A 19,340-nucleotide genomic window follows, 5' to 3' on the forward strand; every position below is an offset into this window, starting at 1 on the left:
CGGGGCACTGTGGGTGTGCCACCGCTTCCCGCCCCGCTCTTCAATTTGCGGCGCTGTCGTAAAGGCGCGGACCGGGCGCCGCGGCGCTGCTTTACGGCCGAGGCCGGGTTCCGCTCTCTGATTGGCTCCGCCGGGACCGCGCCGCGCTCTGATTGGCCCCGCGCGGGGCCGGGGGCGGTTTGAGCGGCAGCGCCCGGCGCGGCGGCGGCTCCGCGGCTCCGGCACGATGGTGAGTGGCGGCCGGGCCGGCCCGGGGGCTGCGGGGCCGGGACCTGGGGTTCCGGTCCCGTTGGGCGGCGGGGTCCCCGTCCCGGTCCCCGTCGGTGCCTGAGGCCTCTCTCCTCTCTTCCTCTCGCAGCTGCCCCTGTCCCTGCTGAAGACGGCGCAGAACCACCCCATGGTGAGTACCGGCAGCGCGACCCAGCCCCGATCCCGTAGCCCACCCCGGCCTCAGGCTCACCGGTGCCGTGGGGGTGACAGCGGGACAGGTCCCTGTACCGGGGCTGGGCCGGCGCCTCGTGACTCCCGTCTCTTGCAGCTGGTGGAGCTGAAAAACGGGGAGACGTACAACGGGCACCTGGTGAGCTGCGACAACTGGATGAACATCAACCTGCGGGAGGTCATCTGCACGTCCCGGGTAAGGCCGGAGCCCCCCGCCCCGGGCAGCCGGTCGGGGTCACCCACCCTCCGTGCCCCCGGGGAGCGTCCCCCACCACCGGCCCTGCGGCCGGGCCGGCTCTGCTGTAGCTCAGAGGCCATCGCTCCTTTGGGAGTGTGACTTCTGCCTGAAATGCAAATTTAATACAGTTATTGATAATAACCGTAATGAAGGAGCGCTCGCAGGCGCACGCTCGCGCGGGGTGGCTTTCTGCACCGCACAGAAACGCCGTGCGAGCGTTTCCCCCGCGAGAGGGTTCTCGGTGCGGGGCTGGGGGCCGCGGGACGGGGCGCGATAGCCCGTGCCGCGATGCCGAGCTGGGTTTCCCGAGAACGGAGCCTTCATCTGTCACGTGCTGTCCGAGAAGCGAGGTCTGCTTCAAACGCCGCGCTAACTTTTATTAACTTTCTTGTCTCTCACCCTCTAACTCTCCACATCAAAACGGAGGAGCCTGTTGTTTACTCGCGCCGGGGCTCTGCGCCGTCTGGTACTTTTGCCCTTGGCCAAAGGTGCTCCAGAAGATTGTGATCTGTGTTTTGGGCTTTGACCTCAGTCAGAAATGTCTGGTCTTGTCCCTGCCAGCCGCGCGCTGTGGGAAGCAGCAGCCGATGGATGTCGGCTGTCGCTGCTCTTTCCCTGCTCCGAAACATCAGAGCTCCGTGGGAGAGACTGGCAGAGATCCTCGTTCTTCCAAAAATCTCTCTGCAAACCCCCATACCTGTTGTCTCCACAACAGGAAACTTTTGAGCGATATTGCTGGGGCTCGGAGGCGCGTTTTCACGTCAGTTTGACAGAGTAAACACCTTGAGTGAGGTTTAAGAGGGACCTTGGGGGCAGAGCAGTGGGGCTTAGAACTTTGTGGGCGCACCTTGGCTTTTGGTGGGACAAACAGGGAGGAACTGCTGTCAAATTTAGCAGGAGGGGGACTAAGAGGAGGTAATGGACAGCAAAGCCTTATCTGTGCCCGCGACACGGGTGATATTGTCCTTCTCCTTGGGAAGTCGCTTCCTACGGCTCAGTGCTCTGCTGTGGAAGAGCAGTAGCTCAGGTTTTATTCCCTCTGGGTGATCTAGAGGGATGCTGTCGCACAGCAAAGCAGCCGGGCTCATCAGCCGTGCCTCCGCCCGCCTTAAAACACCAAAACGCCTCCAAAACCCGGGTGAAAGCAGAGCTAGAGCCGCTGCTGGGGTTGTACTGGTGGTACTGGTGGGGACTGGCCGCTAGATGGCACGGAGCGGCGGCGGACGGGCGGCCCCGGCCCGGGAGGCGGTTGTTTACTCCGGGGAGGCCGGAACGAGGAAGCCAGGGAGCCTGGCTCCGTCCCTTCCCGCATCCCGAGCCAAGGAGCAGCCAGGCGGATCCAAGGCAGGGTGGGGTTTGCTGGGTGTCTTTTGGAAGAGGACTGTTTCTGCCTTGTCTTGTGCGCGAAGGACTTGCCTGTACAGGCAGAGTTGCCCCAAATAACTCCTGGCGTGGGGGGGGAGAACCGAGTATTTTATCCCAGGAGAGGAGGAACGAGGCGTTCTTGTTTAACCCACTCTTCTGGGATGTTACGGACGTCTCGTCCACCCGCTGCCGCTTGAGAATCGCTGGGCTCGAGCGATTCCATCTGCAGCCAAACGCTGACGGAGCCGTGGCCGAGCCGGGGCTGCGGTGGCAGAGCGGGGCGAGGCGGGTCCCCGTCCCTCCTCCCAGTTACATCATGGGCAGCCGAGTTGTTGTTCAGCTTCGACGCTCGATTCCTATTCCCGCAGCCGCCCTCGGTACACGGGAGGTGAAGCCCTGATAGGTTGCGTCCTAGAAAAGCCCTAAAACTGCATTAAACACTAACGAACAAACTATAGAGACAGCTGCTCCGTCACTGGCCACCTGAGGACTTTCTTTTTTTATATATATATAATCTGTAAGCTCCTTATTTTCCACAGCTGCAGTTACCGTGCTCTGGTGGCACACACCCCGCAGCCAGCTGGCTCCGGCCCTGCCTCGCTGCTCCATCCACACCCCGGAGGAGGGAAGGAGTGAGGTGACTCCCAGCTGAGGCTGCTGGGGAAGCAACCCGGCCGTGCATACGCCTTTCTGCAGCTGCGTTTTTCTTCCCGAGTTCGTTATTTGTAGCCATTGTGTGTAACTTAACCACTCTTGCCTCTCTAGTCCCGCTTTCGATTCCCTTCTTATAGGAGAAGGGAAGGTGCTTGTTTCATCAGCCTCTTCTTCTTCATTTTCTGCGAGGGTTAGAGGCAGTTGTGGAACAAACTGAAACTACAGTTGTTCGTGGCTGAGTGCCCTCCCACCCCCCAGGTTGTAGGGCTACGTGTTTTGGAGGAAAAGAACCCACCCTTTTTTGCAGCTAGTTACAGATCATGCTTTCAGAAAAGATTGGCGGAGCTGTCTCACTCTCCAGAAGTGATGGAAATATTCAAATGCCCCAAAAGTGGTACAAAAGCACCAGGCTTTCTTTGTGGCCTAACGTGTTGTTCCCCAATAGGATGGAGACAAGTTCTGGAGAATGCCAGAGTGCTACATTCGTGGCAGCACGATTAAATACCTGCGTATCCCCGATGAAATAATTGACATGGTGAAAGAAGAGGTGGTGTCCAAGGGCAGAGGCCGTGGTGGGATGCAACAGCAGAAGCAACAGAAGGGCCGTGGTGTTGGAGGTGCTGGACGAGGTAATGATCCTGTTTGTTTTTCAGCTCGATAGGGGTGAGCGGGATCCCTGCCTTTAAATTTCACCTCTTGTGCAAGGAATGGCTCTTGCTGCTCAGCTTTCAACCCGGGAGTGCGTGTCTGGGAGAAGCTGGAGCCGCTCCTGTGCAAGATCTAGCCGAGCGAGCGTGTTGCCTCGCTTGTAAGGCAGCCTCTGCCAAAGAATAGAAAGGATTCGTGCCAGGGATGTGCCTCCCTCGTTACTGGGGTTGGGCAGGAGCTTAAGAGAGTCTGAACTTGACTGTTTCTACCCCTCCTGGCTAGCTCGGGAGCGTGGCCCTACAAAACTGGTGTCTGTTAGCTTAGCAAGTCCGGGAGGGAAACAAATGGCTATTCTGTTTGAAAATAGACTGGGCTGTGACCACGGCAGTGATAGAAAAACATCATCTTTTCTCCCATTATAATGGGGCTTTTGATCTCCTGACTTGTTCGTTTATTTATTCTTTTAAAAATATCTGAGGGTTTGTGTTCCTCCTGCTCGACATGAATAATTCATGTTTCTGATAAAAGGGGATGTTGCCACTTAGGAAGAAATAGGTCACCAAAACAACTCTTCCTTCCCTGTCCCACTTCGCGTGGTTAGGTGACCTCGGAGCACTTCAGCTTGGGGATATATTTGCTCTTTTCTCCCCAAGCTGTCCTGCTGGAAGCCCGAGAGCCGTTTCTCTCCTCTCCTGCTCACCCCTCCTGCCACGTATTTGCGATTCGCTTTGTGGTCACCCCGCTCGGCCCCAGGGTTGCTCTCAGTACAGGCTTAGCCTCCAGTAGGAGCTTAAAATCCTGAGTGCGCTCACTTGCTACCAGAAAATTGGATTTGGCCCGGGAAATCTTAGGTTTTAAAAGGAGCCCCGGGGACGGAGACACCAACGGGCGAAGTCTCTCTGCGGAGCACCCTTAACGAGCTGCCTGCTTTTTGACTATGCAAGGAGTCCTGGTAGGACGGCTGGGATCTACCCGGGGCCGTCACGCCATTCCGGGACGCGCGGCGTGCAGCATCTCCGACTCCCCGGGACTTCTGGAGGAAAATCCCCTGCGATTTCTGCTGCCCATGCTACCGCCTGCAAGCTCCGAGCATGCAAAAGTGACCTTTACAAATCTGAAGGCGCCTTTATTTTTCCTCCTTCCCTTTTCAGTGTCCAAAGCACTTGGCATAACAGCTTTTTTGGATATGGTTATTTGGACAAACATTTTAGCTGAAATATTTTCTCTGCTGTGGAAATATCCACCTTGTGGAGAGCAGAGCAGAGCTGAACTCTGTTTGAGGTGGAGTTCCCTGCTGTTTTGATGTGCAGCTTAAATTCGCTGATGGAATATTTTAAAGGGAAGCTTCGGCATTTGCTAATTAGCTAAAAGGTTTGGCTCTCATTACTGAGACATGAAGGGAGGAGAGAGAAGAGAAAAAAAAAAGGCAGGACAATTTTGTTGAGAGGCCAGCAGGCAGAAGTAAAGCTGTAATTGTGCTCGCAGTTGAAAGGATTATTGTTTCTGACACTGGTAATCCTTCGTCTTTTACTTCTCGGCTTGCCAAATTCAGAATTACGGCAGTCTTTGCTCAGCTTCGCTGGGAGCAGCCGGAGCCCTGCGAGCATCCCAAGGACTGCGGGGTTAGGAGCAATTTTCTTTTGCCTCTGGTTTAGGCACGTCTCCTTGGCGAAACAACCAGAGCAGAGGGCTCGAGAGAAGCTCTTCTGCCTGGTGCCCGGACCGGGCCTCTTTGGGTTCTGCCTTGTGCGCGCAGGCGGCTGGCAGGGTAGATCCACACTCCCTTTATCACTTGCACGCCAAGATAAAAATTACTGCCTGGAATTGCTTTCTGTTTGTTTGGGGTGAGTCTGAGCAGGGAGGGAAGGACGAGGGTGGGCTCAGCAGCTCCCACGACAAAGACGGTCGCAGCTCTCGGGTACGAGGATGCTCGTGTGTCTGCGGCCGGGTCTCATCGCGGCCTCCTGGTTCCTGCTGCCTTCTGGCAGCGTGCGGTGCCCAGTGCCCTCTCTGGAGCGGTGGATCGCTCTGCCCAGCAGCGAGGCGGTGACGGAGGGATGCGTTTTCTCTGTTTTGTGGCTGAGCAGTCTTCAAAACAAGTCACTGCTTTTGGTTTGCCCTTACAGCTTTCAGGGGACACAGTACAACCTGCTCATCCCACTGGATCTAAAATGTGGTACCTCTTCCTTGGTTCCGTTTTTCACAAGTTAATTTACGATGATAGCACAGCTAGCTAGAGGGCACGTTAACACACCGGGGAGGTACCGCTGAACTTGCTGGCGAGGGGGGATAAGTTTATGCACCTCGTAAACACAGGGTCTGGAATTGGCAAGGAGAAATCTAAAAGTCCCATTTCTGCAATGACTAGAAAATAGGCGTGTGTTTGGGTAAAACATAAATAACTGTAAAGCTCTGAGCGGCTGGGAGACCTTTCTGGCGTACACCGATGCTGTTACACCCGTGCTCTTTCCTTCTGCCCCGTAGGTGTGTTTGGTGGCCGTGGCCGAGGAATACCAGGCAGTGGAAGAGGCCAGCAGGAAAAAAAGCCAGGCAGACAATCAGCAAAGCAGTGAGAGGCTGTCTGCTCCCTGGCCGGGGACAGTGCTGCGATGCCGTTTGGTTTTTATCACCTCAGGATTGCCGTGTGTTCAAAAGCGTTACCTTTCTACTCTTCCGTCAGTTGATCAGTGCCCGAACCACGTAGATTGGAAGCCCCTCGCAATTTAATCTGGTAAAGTGGAGTTGTTCGCTCCTTGTAGTCAGCAAGTCATTGGAAATGTTTAAAAAATCATTCACGATTAAGGACCTAATTTCTGCCTTCTCCTGAGAGTGAAAGCACTATTTAATTTTTCAGGGTCACCAGGTTTAATTTAAAAGATTAACCATGTACAGTGGTATAAGAATGAAGGCAAACACTTTCTGGATTGTTTGGATTTTTTTTTTATACTTGAAACTTGGGCAACTTGTTGCATTTGTAACAGATGTGAGTGTTTTGGTTTAAAAACACTGAACTTGAGGATATTGTATCTTTACATGAGTAGTCTTAAGGGTTTGGGGTTTTTGAAAAACAACAAACTTTTAAGCTATTGCTTATCTTCTATTTCTGGCCGGTCAGTTCTGTCTCTCTCCTATGGCTTAAAGGAGAACTTGGCATGAGCATTGCATCGGCCTTCAAGGGTTGTTTCCAAGAGAGCTTTGTGATAAATGAGCGTTTCCCAATTAGCGTATTACTAATTTGACTTCAGATTAGAAGTTTCCTTTAAAGGAAAGGGTTTTCTGTGTTTTCTTGTGGAAGGCTGGTGTGCCCCTTACTCTTTATGTTTGTTTGTGTTTTGGTTTTTTTTTTTTTTCCTGAAAAGCAACCGAGCTCTTAAGTCGATTTATTTTTCCCCCACTTTGAAAATTCTCTCCCTTGTGCCTGTGACACAAAGTCCTGAAGTCTGACAATATTTCTCAAGCTTATTTCTCTGGTACCTAGTGATTAACTTCACTATAAGTACTTGTCATTTCCTTTTCTAGTCACCGATTATCTTTCCTTGGGGACATAGACCAGCGTGTGAGCGTGTCCCTCCTGCAGGTTAAGAAAGCTCCTGTGAATTCCCAGGTCGGGTTGCTCCAGTCTTCCATCCCACGGGGTGCAGGGTCCCATGAGCAACATGCACCCGCAAAATATCCTGGCTGATCTGAATTGAATGTCTGCATGGGGGCACGTGGGGAAGAAAGAGGCTCTGGCTGTGCCTCAACCCCCTGAATGGATGAAATAGCTCAATTTGAGGGGAAAAGCTGATATTGTGACTGATATTTTGGGTTTGTTTTGGTTTTTTTTACAACTGATTCCCATATTGAAGCCTACTCTCTGCCATCACCACTGTATTGAAAAAGAGTGAAGAACGTGCTTTTATATATACTTATTTTTTTAATGTTTATAGAACTTGTGCGCAGTGGTGAGTAGGAATAAATCGCCAACCTGTACAAAACGACTCCCTCTCTCTGTCTGCAACGGCGCTGAGCCCTGCCCGACCCCGCGCGCGCTCCCGCAGCCACCCGGCTTTGCCTAAACCCTTGCTCGAGCTCTGGTATAAGTAATAAATCCCCAAGCAGACGGGCTAAACCTTTGGTTTCTAACAGCAGCCACGTGTTCCCCACGGCCGCCTTTCCTCGGCGAGGCATTAACCGGCAGCGCCAGCACTCGATCCCCATCCTGGGCGAGCCGGCTCCTGCCACGGAGCCAATTCCAGGCAATGGGAACGGGGCACATGTGTCCTCCCTCCTGGAAACTCGGTCTCAACGTAAACACCCGAGTGGCATTTTAACAAAGCCCGGGCTGAGCCCTGTGTCAGACTTTCCCTTCCCAACCTGCTCCCTCCCTTTTGAGTCCCTCCAGCCACAGAAACTCCATGTGTTACAGCTGCCCTGGTGAAAAAGGAAACGACTGCAGCGCTGTCTGGATTTGAGGTCTGTTCTGGCCAGATAAATCTTCACCGCAACAATGGGACCTTTGGCTTCGGCTCAGGGTAGAGTCCTCCAAGTACGCCTTATCTCCTGGCGAAGCTCTGGGGTCAGGCGTTGGAGCTCGTTAAGTTCTGCTTTCGTTTAATTACAACCACGGGCTTTAGCAGCCATCCCTGCTTGCCTCCCCCTTTCCTTTTTCCACCTCTGTAGGAATATTTTTGTCCCGAGCCGCGGCGCAGCCCCTGCAAGGGCAATTGGCCCCACGCGGCAGCAGGTTGGGTGGAAGGTGGCTCCGTGCAAGAGCGGCATCGAGCCTGGGCATCGACGCGATGCTCACCTGTGGCTTCGGGCCTTTCTGCCCCAAAAACGGGTGTCTGGGGCTGTAGTGTGCTCCAGCCCTGCCCCATGGCAGCGCGGGGAGGGGTGCGGGGAGGCGAGCCACGGCTGAACAAAAAAAAAAAACAAAAAAAAACAAACCCAAAACAGGGAGGAGCGAGATAAAAGCAACAACCAGAGAGGAGGAAAAAGGTCTGAGCCTCGCTGCCGGCGTGGGTGGGTGTGCGCAGCCTGGCAGGGCGAACGCGTCTTGGCCGGAAAGACGGGCTGGGTCGGGGGGGGACGCAGCAAAGGCCACCGTGGAAACCCTCCAAACCCTCCCTGCTCCCTTCCCGTGACATTTTCGTGGCGACCGGGGCCCATGGCAGCTCCGGCAGCCGCGGGGCCGTGGCGCTGGCGCTGCGGCACGGCGCTGCTGGCCGCCCCGCGGTGACTCATAACTTCTGTGCCTCGCCGGGGAGGCAGCACAGGAATAGTTACACACCAGCCGCCTGCGACGCGGAGGGAGTGGCTGCCGAAATATTTCAGGGCTGCGCTAAGCAACTAAAAATACACGTCAAACCCTCCTCCTCCTTTTTCCTTTTTAAATGTGTTTTCTTTCTTTTTTTTTTTTTTTGTTTTTTTTTTTAATTCTTGGTTTTGGTTGTTGGAGGCCCCCGCGCCTGGGGGCAGCGCAGCCCCTCGGGGCTTCCTCGGGGACTGGCGCGGGTTTGGGGGCAGGCGCTGGCGGCCGGTGACTTCTTGTTTTCCCGGCTTGGTTCCTCTCTCCCTCCTTGCGGCGATGACTAAGAGGCGGCTTCCCCTGTGCGCCCGGTGCCCGCGGTGCAAATCCCGGGGCAGCAAACGCTCTCCTGCTTATTCCCTTTTTGGGGGGCGGCTCGCCGTGCCGGGAGGGCAGGGGGATGCGGGTGCATCCGCGGTAGCTCGTGGGCATCTCGGCGTCTTGCTTTGGGTCCAGCCCGTGTCCTCGGTCGGAGCCGTGGTGCGGCACCTTGTCTCGGCTCCTGGCCGGAGCGGGCTCAGGTACCGCCGGTGTAATGGAGCTGGTCGCACGCCGGGCATGGTCCTGTTGGGGCCGAGGAAATGGGGAGAGCAGGAGCCGCGCGGGCACCCGCCGCGCTCGGAGGTGCGAGGATGCTCTGGTGAACGTGGCCCCGCTCGAGGCCGAGGTCTGGCGGCAGCATGGGTTCATCCGAAATCCTCACCGCCTGCTCCGGGGTAAATATAGCCCGGCTGGCAGGTGGCAAGGCGCAGCGTGACTCAATGGGTGCTTGCGGGGCCGAGCCGGGCTCCGACGCCTCCGGGAATAGCAGCTTCGTCCACCAGCCCCAAGCCGAGGTGACGGTGGCACTGCCACCGGCTCTGTGGATGGGGACCGCCCCGCTCGTGCTCCCCACGGGTCTGCCCTCCCGGGAGGCGGAAGGGGCCACTGAATCATGACCCTCATTAAACGCTCATTAGGAAAATGAAGCTGCCGGCTTGCCGCAGGCATTGGGCTGCCACCGGCGAGACAACCTGCGGTGTCTCCGGTTTGGGGACAAGGGACAGGCGGGACGAGCACCAGTGGTGGCGGGGTGGGAGCATGCGGGGGGGGACAGCAGGACGGGCCCCGGGGTGCTGCAACCCTCGGGGAGGGACACCGGGGGGTGGCGGGGTTTTGCCGGTGGGTGCCGGCGGCTGGGCCCGGCCGGAGCGCGGCTCGTGGCTCGCATCCCTGGCCGCCGGCCAGCCGCTCTTCCAGGGAGGCCCCGGGGCCGGTTCGTTCCTCCCTGCAACTGATTAAAGCACCTACAGCCAAAGCTGGTTCTCATTTCGTCCCGCTGCAGCCCGGATTGCGATGGGGGGGGCGCGGGGGTGCAGGCAGGAGCACAGATGTGGGTGCCCACAGGGCGTACGCCGATGCCCGTGGGGTGCAGGCAGCCATGCCCACGGGTGCGTCCCCGGCCGGGGGATCCCCGTGCGGTGCCGCGGCACGGGGGGAGCCGCCCCCCCACCCCAGTCCCTGTCCCCCCACCCCGGTCCCTGTCCCTCGTCGGCCGGGTTTCGTCAGGACGGAAAGTCTGAACCTGCCGGTCCGGCCGCCGGCCGCACCCCTAATGACGGGTTTGCAGCGGAAACGCGGACGGCGGCTTCACCTGGGAGCTCCGCGCCGGCCCAGCCCGCCGAGCCCTGGGGACACCGGCACTGGCACCGGCACCGCCGCCCTCCCTGGGTCAGGACACCGGGGACGGCGGGGGCCACGGGCTAGCGGAGATGTGGGACCCCAGGCACGGGGCTCAGTCACGCTCTGGTTTATTTGACGTTTAATCAACTGGGTTTATTTGGGGTTTAATTAACTGCAGCTGCGGGGGGAGGGTAGGTCCCCGTCGGTCCCAGCCCCCTCGTGCCTCGGTTTCCCCAGTGCCGGCACCACGTGTCCCGGCCCCGGGGGCTGCCCCAGCCCTGTCCTGGTTGTCACCCGTGTCCCCTGCGGCCTCCCTGCAGCCAGGGCTGAGCCGTACCGTGCGCCGTGCTGTGCCCCACGCTGTGCCATGCTGTCCCCACGCCCGCTGCCGTGCCGTGCCGTGCCCCACGCTGTGCCATGCTGTCCCCACGCCCCGCGCCATGCCGTGCCGTGCCCCACGCTGTGCCATGCTGTCCCCATGCCCCGCGCCATGCCATGCCGTGCCAGTCGGCTGCGGTCGGGCAGGCGGGACGGGCACGCCGGGGCAGGGGCTCCTCGCTGCCCTTGCCCGTACCGGGAAGGCAGAGGGCATGGGGCTGGCGCAGCACCGGCACAGCCGTCACCTCCGGGCCCGGCACCGCTGGCGCAGGGTCCCACTCCCGGGGCCGACACTGCTTGATTTATCGCCCTCGTTAGCGCAGGCCCGGGACCATCTGGCTGCAATTAGGGGCGGCTCAGCGTCACCACAGCCCCCGGTGTCCGCACGGCCCCGCCATGCCGCGGGCGAGCGGTGCCGGGATCCCTCGGCCTGCGCCACGGGGGCCGCATCCTGCCGGCGCGGGGGTTATCGTCGGCCATCGGCGCTGCCTCCCCCCGCGCGGCGGCTCCACGCGGGGACGGGTGACGTCAGCCGCTGACGCCGTTCCACCCCCTCAGCCGCCCGCAGGCTTGGCCGGCCGTGACGTGCGCCGCCACCGCCGCCGCCGCCGCTTAACTCCTTCGCCGCTGCCGGTTGGCGGGGGGCCGGGCCCGGTTGACCCCCCGTGCCGCGGCGCTGGCCAGAGCAGGCCGGAGCCGGGATGGCGCGACCCCTCGGCGCACCGTGGTTGGCCGCCCGCCACGCGGCGGTGCTCCCTGGGCAAACCCCACCGTCCCCGGTGCCGCCGGGACACGCCGGCGGCAAACATCGGGGCTGCGGCGCCGGGGGGGGCCTCACGGGGACAAGCTGGGACAAGAGAGGTGCCGGGGGCACGCACGCCATGGCGGCCCCGTCCCCCCGGGGCAGGTCCCGGTGTGCCCCGGCACCGTCCAGCCCGGTGCAGCCACCGGCCCGGCCCGGTTCAACCCACACAGGTGACGGCCCGGCCGCCCCCGCACGGTCCCGCCGCGGCCCAGCGGCCCGGCCCGTTTATTTGTCTATCGTGCCCTTTCGCAGCCGGTGCCGGTGCCGGTGCCGGTGCCCGCTCCGCCCCGCCCCTCCCTTTGTGCCCATCAGCCCCGGCGGGGCGCGCGGCGCGGGGCCACACGTGACCGCCCCTCCCCCGCCCTGACGTCAGCCCAGGGGCCCTCGCGCTGTTGTCCCGTTTACCCGCCGGTCGCCCCGGCGACGGCGGGGCCAGGAGTGGGCGTGGCACCGCCTCCCGGGGAGGAGGCCCCGCCCCTATGCAAACGAGGGCGGGCGAGGACGTCATCTGCAGCCAATGGGAGCTCGGCGCGGTGAGGTCACCGCGGCGGCGCCGCGTATTTAAGGCGGCGCGGGGGCCGCGGCGGCGGCAGACGTGTGTGTGCGCGCGCGCAAGAGCGGGGCCGCGGCCGGTGGCACCGGCGCCTCCCCCGCCCTCCCCTCCCCCCCGGCGCAGCGCTCGCCCCGTTCCTTCCCACCCCCCCCGCCCCGGCCCCGTTCCCCCGCAGCCGGGCGGGGGAGGAGGATGGAAACACCCTTCTACCATGATGATGTGTTGAGCGGCCTCGGCAGCGGCTTCGCCCCGTCCTCCGGCAGCAGCGGGCTCCTCCTGCCCTTCCCCGGCGGCAGCATGATGAAGAAGGACGCGCTCGGGATGGCGTTACCGGAGCAGGTGGCGGCGGCGTTGAAAGCACCGGGTGCGGCGAGCGGTGAAGCGGCGGGGTTGCTGGGCTCGGCCGAGCTGGGTCTGCTGAAGCTGGCGTCCCCCGAGCTGGAGCGGCTCATCATCCAGTCCAACGGGCTGGTGACCACCACCCCGACCAGCGGGCAGTTCCTCTACCCCAAAGCGGCCGCCTCCGAGGAGCAGGAGTTCGCCGAGGGTTTCGTGAAAGCGCTGGAGGACTTGCACAAGCAGAACCAGCTGGGCGGCGGCGCGGCGGGGAGCGGCGGCGGAGGAGGGGGAGGAGGCGGCGGTGGAGGAGCGGGCGGCGGAGGCGCGGGCGAGCTGCCCGCCGCCGGCCTGGCCCCGGAGCCGCCGGTGTACGCCAACCTCAGCAGCTACCCGGCGGTGAGCTACGCCGCCGACCCCGGCCCCTTCGCGGCGCCGCCTCCGCGGCTCCCGCCGCCGCCGCCGCCGTTAAAGGACGAACCTCAGATCGTCCCGGAGGTGCCGAGCTTCGGGGAGAGCCCGCCGCTCTCCCCCATCGACATGGACACGCAGGAGCGTATCAAAGCGGAACGAAAGCGGCTGAGGAACCGCATCGCCGCCTCCAAGTGCCGCAAGAGGAAGCTGGAGCGGATCTCCCGCCTGGAGGAGAAGGTGAAGAGCCTCAAGAGCCAGAACACGGAGCTGGCCTCCACCGCCAGCCTGCTCCGCGAGCAGGTCGCCCAGCTCAAGCAGAAGGTCCTCAGCCACGTCAACAGCGGCTGCCAGCTCCTGCCCCAGCACCAGCACCAGGTGCCGGCTTACTGACCCACGGGAGACCGAGGGGGTCCACGCTTCTCCCCGGGCACGGACTGAGCGGGGCCCGGGCACGGACTGAGGGGGCCCCGCGGGACTCGAGGGTGTGAGGGGAGGGAGAGGACGGTGTTCCCGAGGAGGGGGGGGTGCTGCGGGGGCCGCCTTCCCGCCCCGCCGACGGACTGAGGGGGAGCCCGGGCCGCCCCCGCCGGGACTCGCGGGCCCCCGCACCCGAGACATTCCAGTCAGGCCCCAGTAAAACCCCGCGACACGGAGACCCGCCTCTCGCTGTCTGCTGCGCCGGGGGAGAGCGGGGGGGCCGGGCGGGGACGGACGACGGATGGGCCCGGCGGGGCCTGGCGCGGCGGCGCGGGCAGGAAGCGGCGCGGCCGGCTGCCATCTTGGGGCGGAGGGTGGGGGGGGAGCGGGGACGGGGGGGTGAGGGCCTCCGCGGGGGTCTGGGGGGGGTGATGGGGGTCGGAGGGGAGGGATGTGGGGTTACCCGCCGGGAGGGGGGGGTGCGAGGGGTGTTGGGGGGCTCTGTGGGTGCTGGAGGGTGTTGGGGGGGGGGGGATCTCGTCGGGCAATAAGTGGAGGGTTTGGATGTTGGGGGGGGCTCCCTTGGGCTGAGGGGGGTGTTCTGGGCTTACTGGGGGGGTCCCCGCGGGTGGGGAGGTGGGGGGGAGCCCGGCTGCATGCGGGGCTGCTGGTCCCGGCTGTGGCTCTGTCCTGGCCGTTGTCCTGCCAGACCCCTGGGGCGGCTGGTGCCTCCATTGGGGGGGTCCCCCACGGCGCTGGCACCCCGGGGTCACCCCCCAGCACCTGGCTGGGCCCCGCCAGGGCGGACAGCAAGGCTGGGCCTCCACGGCTCCTCCCCGGGCAGCTGGCCGCCTCTTCCTGGCACCACCATCGCTCCTCCTCCGCGTTCCCCCACCTGCGAGGCCTGGTCCCAGCTCCGTCCCGCGGAGCAGCGCCCCAGGGACGGGCCCTCTTTCCCGGGAGCGTTTGGGGACAGTGGCACCGATGGCGGGAAGGTCGGCCCGGCTGCCGTTGGGCTGCGCTGGCCTGTTCCAACGGCGGCGTGCCGAGCCGTGCCAGACGGTGCCAACACCGAGGATCGCCCCGCTCCCGGGGGCTGGCAGGGAGCCCGGCACGCTGGGGCCCTGCCGCGGGCGGCGGTGGGGGGAGCGCAGCCGCCCTGGGGACCCGGCGCGGTGCCGGGCCAGCTGCGGTTTGCCGGGAGGAAGCGCCCTTCCCCGCCGCGCGGAAGCGGCCCCGTCCGTCCTGGCGCGGCCGCGCTGCGCCCCGGATGTGCTGCTCCGGCAGCGAGACGGACGGGGCGTCCCCGGGTCCCCACAACTGCCACCAGCAGTGGGTCCAGTGTCACTGTGTCCCCACACCCCTGTGTGCCCAGATCCCTGTGTCCCCGTGTCTCCATGTCCCCAAGTCCCCACATCCCCATGTCCCCAAGTCCCCACATCCCCAAGTCCCCACATCCCCATGTCCCCAGATCCCTTTGTCCCCAAGTCCCCACATCCCCATGTCCCCAGATCCCTGTGTCCCCAAGTCCCCACATCCCCACATCCCCAGATCCCTTTGTCCCCAAGTCCCCACATCCCCACATCCCCAGATCCCTTTGTCCCCAAGTCCTCCCACCCCAGTGTCCTCCCCACCCGCACCCTTATCCTCCCCGGGGTGATGCAGGCAGTGGCGGCTCCCGGTACCGGGGGTGGTCCGAGGGGGCCTCAGGGGAAACTGAGGCACGGGGTGGGTAGGGGGGATCCTCGCGGGGTCCCGGGGATGCGGCGCGGCCCGGTGCCGGCAGGGGGCGCCGCGGGCGGGGTCGCCCCCGCCTCCCCCGGGGCGGGTAAAGGCGACGGCGGAGCCCGGGGCGGCGGCGGGGCCCAGGGCGGCACGGCCCGGGGAGGCGGCATGGCCCGGGGCTCGCTCCGCCTGCTGCTCTGCTGCGCCTCGGCCCTGCTCGCTGCAGGTACCGGGGGGGGGGGAGACCGGCGGATGGGGGGCGGCGGGAAGGGTCCGTGCGCCCCGGGGGTCCTGGGGGCACTTGGGGTCTGTGCACCCCGCAGCACCGGGGGGTGGGTCTGTGGCCTCCCCCCGCCCAGCCCTGGCAGCACCGGGAAAGGAGGGGTGGATCTGGGTGCTCCGGGCCACCGGGGGATACGGGGGGGGTGTCCGAGTGCTCCCCCGTGATCTGCACTGATGGGCTCAGTGTGCTCCGGGGCCACCGGCTGCTGGGGGGGGGCCCATGTGCCCCCCCCCCCGGGGCTGGGGAGCACCGGGGGGGCCCTTCCCACTGAGCCCAGCCCCGGGGGTTGCAGCAGGGCCGGATCCAGCCCTGCCCGGGGCAGCTGGGGACCCGTGGCACGGGGGTGGGCTGCACCCACTCCCCGGGGGTCCCAGCAAGCTGTTGGGGATGGTCCCCCCGGGGGCTTGCCGGGCTGGAGGCGAGCACCCTGCCCCTCCTGCAGCTGGCAGCACCGTGGGGCAGGATGCGGCCCCATGGTGCTGCCAAACCGGCTGGGCCGGCTGGCGCTCGCGGTGGCGTGGGTGCTCCGGCACCACCTTGGCACTCCAGGGCAAAGGGTCCTGGTACCCTGTGCCGCTGTGGCCCCCCCGTTTCCAGCCTGGGCCCCCAGCAGCCCCCCCTGCACCCCGGGGTGCCTCAGCTCACCCTCTCGGCACGGAAGCTGGCACCCAACGCTGGGTGCTTGGCCCTGGGCTCACCGCCATCCCAGCATAGGGTGGCAGCTGGGTGGGAATGGCCCGTCCTGGTGGGCCCAGTGGCTATGGGGACCCCAGCACCCAGCCACGCCGGCCCTCCTGGGTGCTGGCACTGGGTCCCGGCTCTGCTGTGGGGCATTTTGCTCCGGTGTCCCCCGTGGGGCTGGGCTGGACCTGCTCCTCCTCTTGTGCAAACAGGACTTTGGCGGGTAAGGGCACTGCCGGTGCTGCCTGGCAAACGCCACCGTGTCCCACGTGACCATGGCGGAGCCCCCATCACGGGCCGGCCCGGGGGTGTCCGGTGGGTGCCACCATGGCCGGGCTGGCACGTGTCCCTGTGCCGTGGCATATGCCTGCCACCACCGTGCTGCTCTGCTCGTCCCCGCAGCACTGTGCCCGTGCCGTGACGGCTTGGGAGGCGCTTCCCAACCCTGGATTTCCGGGATCCAATATTGGCTAAATCCTGGTTTTCTGGTCTTCTGTGCATGGTGAAACCACCTGGAAAATGAGCACCGCGAGGGCCCTGCCAGGGCCCTGCCGCGTCCTCGGTGACCAGCTCTCTCCTCCACACTTCAGGTGTCAGCAGCAGGTCTCCACACAGCTCAGGGACAACCGTGTCACTGTCTCCATCCAGCACACCCCCAGCCACCGGCGTGGGGACACCCAATGTGTCTCCATCCAGCTCCGACTTGGAGGTGGCCAAGTTTGTCTCCCTGTCCGCCCCTGCCACAGCATCGTCTCCATCCAGCAACGCAAGCACAGCAGCACCTACACGTCCCTCCGACCCAGCCACGGCAGCCTCTCTGCCCAGCACACGGGGCACAGTGGTGCCTACGACACCTTCATCCAACACAGCTGCAACGTCGGCTCCAGCAGCACCTACGTCTTCATCCGACCCAGCCACGGCATCACCTCCCTCCGGGATAACAGGCTCAGCAGCACGTACGACCTCTCTGACATCTCCATCCAACACGACCACGGCACCGTCTCCATCCAGGACAGCGGGCTCGGCAGCAGCGACATCTCCATCCAACAGGACCACGGCACCATCTCCATCCCACCCAGCCGTGCCCAGCTCCCCGGCCACGGGGCATCCATCCAGCTCGACAGCAGCACCAGCCCCATCCTCGCCCGGGCCCCCCAGGCCCACTCCTGTTCCCAGCTCTCCTGTGCCCACTGTGAGCCCAGGTCCCAGCAGCACCTTGACCGCCAGCTCCAGAACGACACCGGCCATCAGCACCGGCACCGCAGCCGGCAGCTTGGGTGAGGGCCAGGCTGGGGGGGAACTGTGCAGGCAGGGAGCCCCCAGACCTGCCCGCAGCCATGGGCATGGCAGCAGCCCCGGTTCCCCCCTAGACCCCCCACTCAGGGGCTGCACTTCCAGGATAGGGCAGGGGGGCTCCGGGGTGTGGGTCCCTGGGTGCACCCAGAGCCCCCCTGGGCTGCCCCATCCACCTCGGGGGGGGGTTGAGAGCTCCCCCTCTCTCCTCCAGCCTTTGTGTCGCGGGACCCCGGCCAGGGAGGGTGGGAGGGCCCTGGGCTGGTCCCTGGTGGGTGGAGGTGACATGGGAGCTGGGTGCTGGGTCTGTGAGGGGTGGGACGGCAGCGGGGGGGGAGCTGGAGCCAGTCTCGAGCCCCCTCTCACCAAGAGCCACCGTGGTGCTCGGAGGCTGGGCACGAGGCTCGGCAGTGCCGCGGGGGGTAACGGGGTGTCTGTCTCGCCCCCACAGCGCAGCCCCCCGCCAAACTCAACCCTGTCCTGGTCGTCATCATCTGCCTCTTCGTCTGCGTGCTGGTGGGGGGAGCAGCGGTGCTGCTGGTGCGGCTGTGCCAGCGCGGGACCCCCCGCTTCCACCACCTGGATGAGGTGCCCATGGTGCGTGGGGGGCCGGGGGGCCATGGGGGGCGGCGAGGCTGGGCTGCAGGCACTCACCCCGCTCTCTCTTCCCTAGAGCAAGGTGATGGAGGGGTCCCCCATCACCCACCACCCACCCAGGTGACCCCCCCGCTGTGGGCCCCCGGGCTGCCAACGCTGCTGAATAAAGAAGCTGCTGCCTCGGCTCTGGTTTCCCGTCTGCCGTGCGCTCTGCACCCCGCCTGGGGAAAACCCCCAGTCCTGGGGGAGGCCCCGGCCGCTTTTGGGGTCCCCCATACCGGGCTGGAGGCCCCGGGGTGGGCAGGGTGGGCGCGGGTGCGGTGGTGCGCAGGATGGAGGGGCCGTGCGGCCCTCCCGGCGGGGTGTGATGGGAGGGAGCGCGCGGCCAGGCACGCACGTCGCCTTCCTTCTGCTCCGCTGCACTCGGCCGGGGCCGCGGCACGCTGCGAGGACCGCGGCACACCGCGAGGACCGGGTGCCGGTAAGGGCCTGCGGACGAGGTGGGGGGCTGGCAGCAGCATGGACCCCCGTGCCGAGGCTCGGCATCCCCTGGGCTCGGGCTGAGGCTGCTCCCGGTACCGGCTGGGGCGTTGGGGGGCTCAGCCCCCGGGGACGGGGGGGCTCCGCGGGCGCAACGGGCTGAACCGCCCCCGGTGTGCCCCGGTTCCCCGGGGATGGTGGGCAACGGGTGCTCGTGGTTGATCATTAACGTTGAAGGGCTCGTGGCTTGGCGGGTGCTGCGGGCCGGGGGGCCATCCCCGTGGCCTCAGGCCCACCTCCCCCGGGGTGGCCCGTCCTCGTCCAGCCCTCGGGGGCACCGGGGAGAGGGGGGCTGTGCCGAGGGGGCCGGTGCGGGGCCCTGAAACCCGAGGCGGGGGCTGAGCCTGGGCAGCTGCCACGGCCGAGGTCCGGCGCCCATAAATCACGGGCAGGAGGAACCCCCGTGTCCCGGGCCGTGGGCGGCCGTCCGGGGGGGGTGGGTCCCGGAGCCCCCACCGGCCGCGACTCCCGGAGCTCCCCCCCGCAGGGACGGCGATGAGACGGAGCCGGACGGCGCTGCCTTTCCTCGGCGCGGAGGTGAGACCGGCACCGGTACCGGTACCGGTACCGGGGGGGGCGAGGTGGTGTCCCCGGCGGGGGGGTGTCCCCGGTACAAGCGTCCCAGCGCCGGGCCCCCGGGCAGCAATAACCGGGATGGCGACGCTCAGCGGGAGTTAATTATCCCCTTAATGGGCGGTTAATTATTATTCACCTCTGCGTAATTGCGCGCCGGCTCCGGGGGTTTTTCCGGCGGGGTCCCGGGGGAGAGGGGGGTCCCCACCGGTGGCGGCGGGGGGGGGGATGTCCCAGCGGCTCCGTGCGCTGCGGGCCGAGCCGCTCCCGGTGCACCGGCTGTGCCCTTGGCCCCGTGCCTCCCCCCCGGTGTCCCCGGCGTGCAGCGCCGCACCGTGCCCGGCAGGGGGCGCCCGCGCGCTACCGGCGCCCGGTAATGGGGGGGCTGCCCCGGGGGAGGGACCCCCGTACGGCGCGGGGGGACACACATAGGGACACCGTGCAGCG

At 64.5% G+C, this 19,340-nt stretch overlaps 3 protein-coding genes across 5 annotated transcripts; all 3 read left to right on the top strand.

Annotated features, from left to right (window-relative positions):
* The first annotated feature begins 64 nt into the window (after positions 1-64).
* Positions 65-7,323, top strand: LSM4 (LSM4 homolog, U6 small nuclear RNA and mRNA degradation associated). 3 transcript variants are annotated; one of them, XR_012677528.1, is made up of 6 exons: positions 65-229; positions 359-400; positions 539-637; positions 3,144-3,327; positions 5,831-6,077; positions 6,866-7,323. XR_012677528.1 is itself a non-coding variant. In XM_075175247.1 (5 exons), the coding sequence occupies exons 1-5, from the start codon at positions 227-229 to the stop codon at positions 5,917-5,919; spliced, it is 417 nt and encodes a 138-aa protein (XP_075031348.1). In that variant the 5' UTR covers positions 65-226; the 3' UTR covers positions 5,920-7,323. The 3 variants fall into 3 exon arrangements, 2 of the variants coding, with proteins under 2 accessions (XP_075031348.1, XP_075031349.1); XM_075175247.1 differs by having other exon boundaries at positions 5,831-7,323; XM_075175248.1 differs by lacking the exons at positions 65-229; positions 359-400; positions 539-637 and adding an exon at positions 1,194-2,023 and having other exon boundaries at positions 5,831-7,323.
* A 4,743-nt stretch (positions 7,324-12,066) lies between these two features.
* Positions 12,067-13,437, top strand: JUND (JunD proto-oncogene, AP-1 transcription factor subunit). The gene has a single exon (XM_075175242.1). The coding sequence runs from the start codon at positions 12,227-12,229 to the stop codon at positions 13,172-13,174; it is 948 nt and encodes a 315-aa protein (XP_075031343.1). The 5' UTR covers positions 12,067-12,226; the 3' UTR covers positions 13,175-13,437.
* A 1,627-nt stretch (positions 13,438-15,064) lies between these two features.
* CIST1 (colon, intestine and stomach enriched 1) lies at positions 15,065-17,965 on the top strand. The gene is made up of 4 exons (XM_075175401.1): positions 15,065-15,152; positions 16,481-17,167; positions 17,635-17,780; positions 17,857-17,965. Exons 1-4 carry the CDS (start codon positions 15,095-15,097, stop codon positions 17,902-17,904), a joined length of 939 nt encoding a protein of 312 aa, XP_075031502.1. The 5' UTR covers positions 15,065-15,094; the 3' UTR covers positions 17,905-17,965.
* Positions 17,966-19,340: the final 1,375 nt, after the last annotated feature.

The sequence above is a fragment of the Calonectris borealis genome, chromosome 28 (assembly GCF_964195595.1).
Source record: "Calonectris borealis chromosome 28, bCalBor7.hap1.2, whole genome shotgun sequence".
Taxonomy (NCBI): domain Eukaryota; kingdom Metazoa; phylum Chordata; class Aves; order Procellariiformes; family Procellariidae; genus Calonectris; species Calonectris borealis.

Excerpts from the sequence above, each read along its gene's own strand:
- CIST1 (XM_075175401.1), top strand. The coding sequence starts at position 15,095 with ATGGCCCGGGGCTCGCTCCGCCTGCTGCTCTGCTGCGCCTCGGCCCTG. Across the intron at positions 15,153-16,480 it reads CTCGGCCCTGCTCGCTGCAG|GTGTCAGCAGCAGGTCTCCA; the intron begins GTACCGGGGGGG and ends TCCACACTTCAG. Across the intron at positions 17,781-17,856 it reads ACCTGGATGAGGTGCCCATG|AGCAAGGTGATGGAGGGGTC; the intron begins GTGCGTGGGGGG and ends TCTCTTCCCTAG.
- JUND (XM_075175242.1), top strand. The coding sequence starts at position 12,227 with ATGGAAACACCCTTCTACCATGATGATGTGTTGAGCGGCCTCGGCAGC.
- LSM4 (XM_075175247.1), top strand. Across the intron at positions 401-538 it reads CGGCGCAGAACCACCCCATG|CTGGTGGAGCTGAAAAACGG; the intron begins GTGAGTACCGGC and ends CGTCTCTTGCAG. Across the intron at positions 638-3,143 it reads AGGTCATCTGCACGTCCCGG|GATGGAGACAAGTTCTGGAG; the intron begins GTAAGGCCGGAG and ends GTTCCCCAATAG.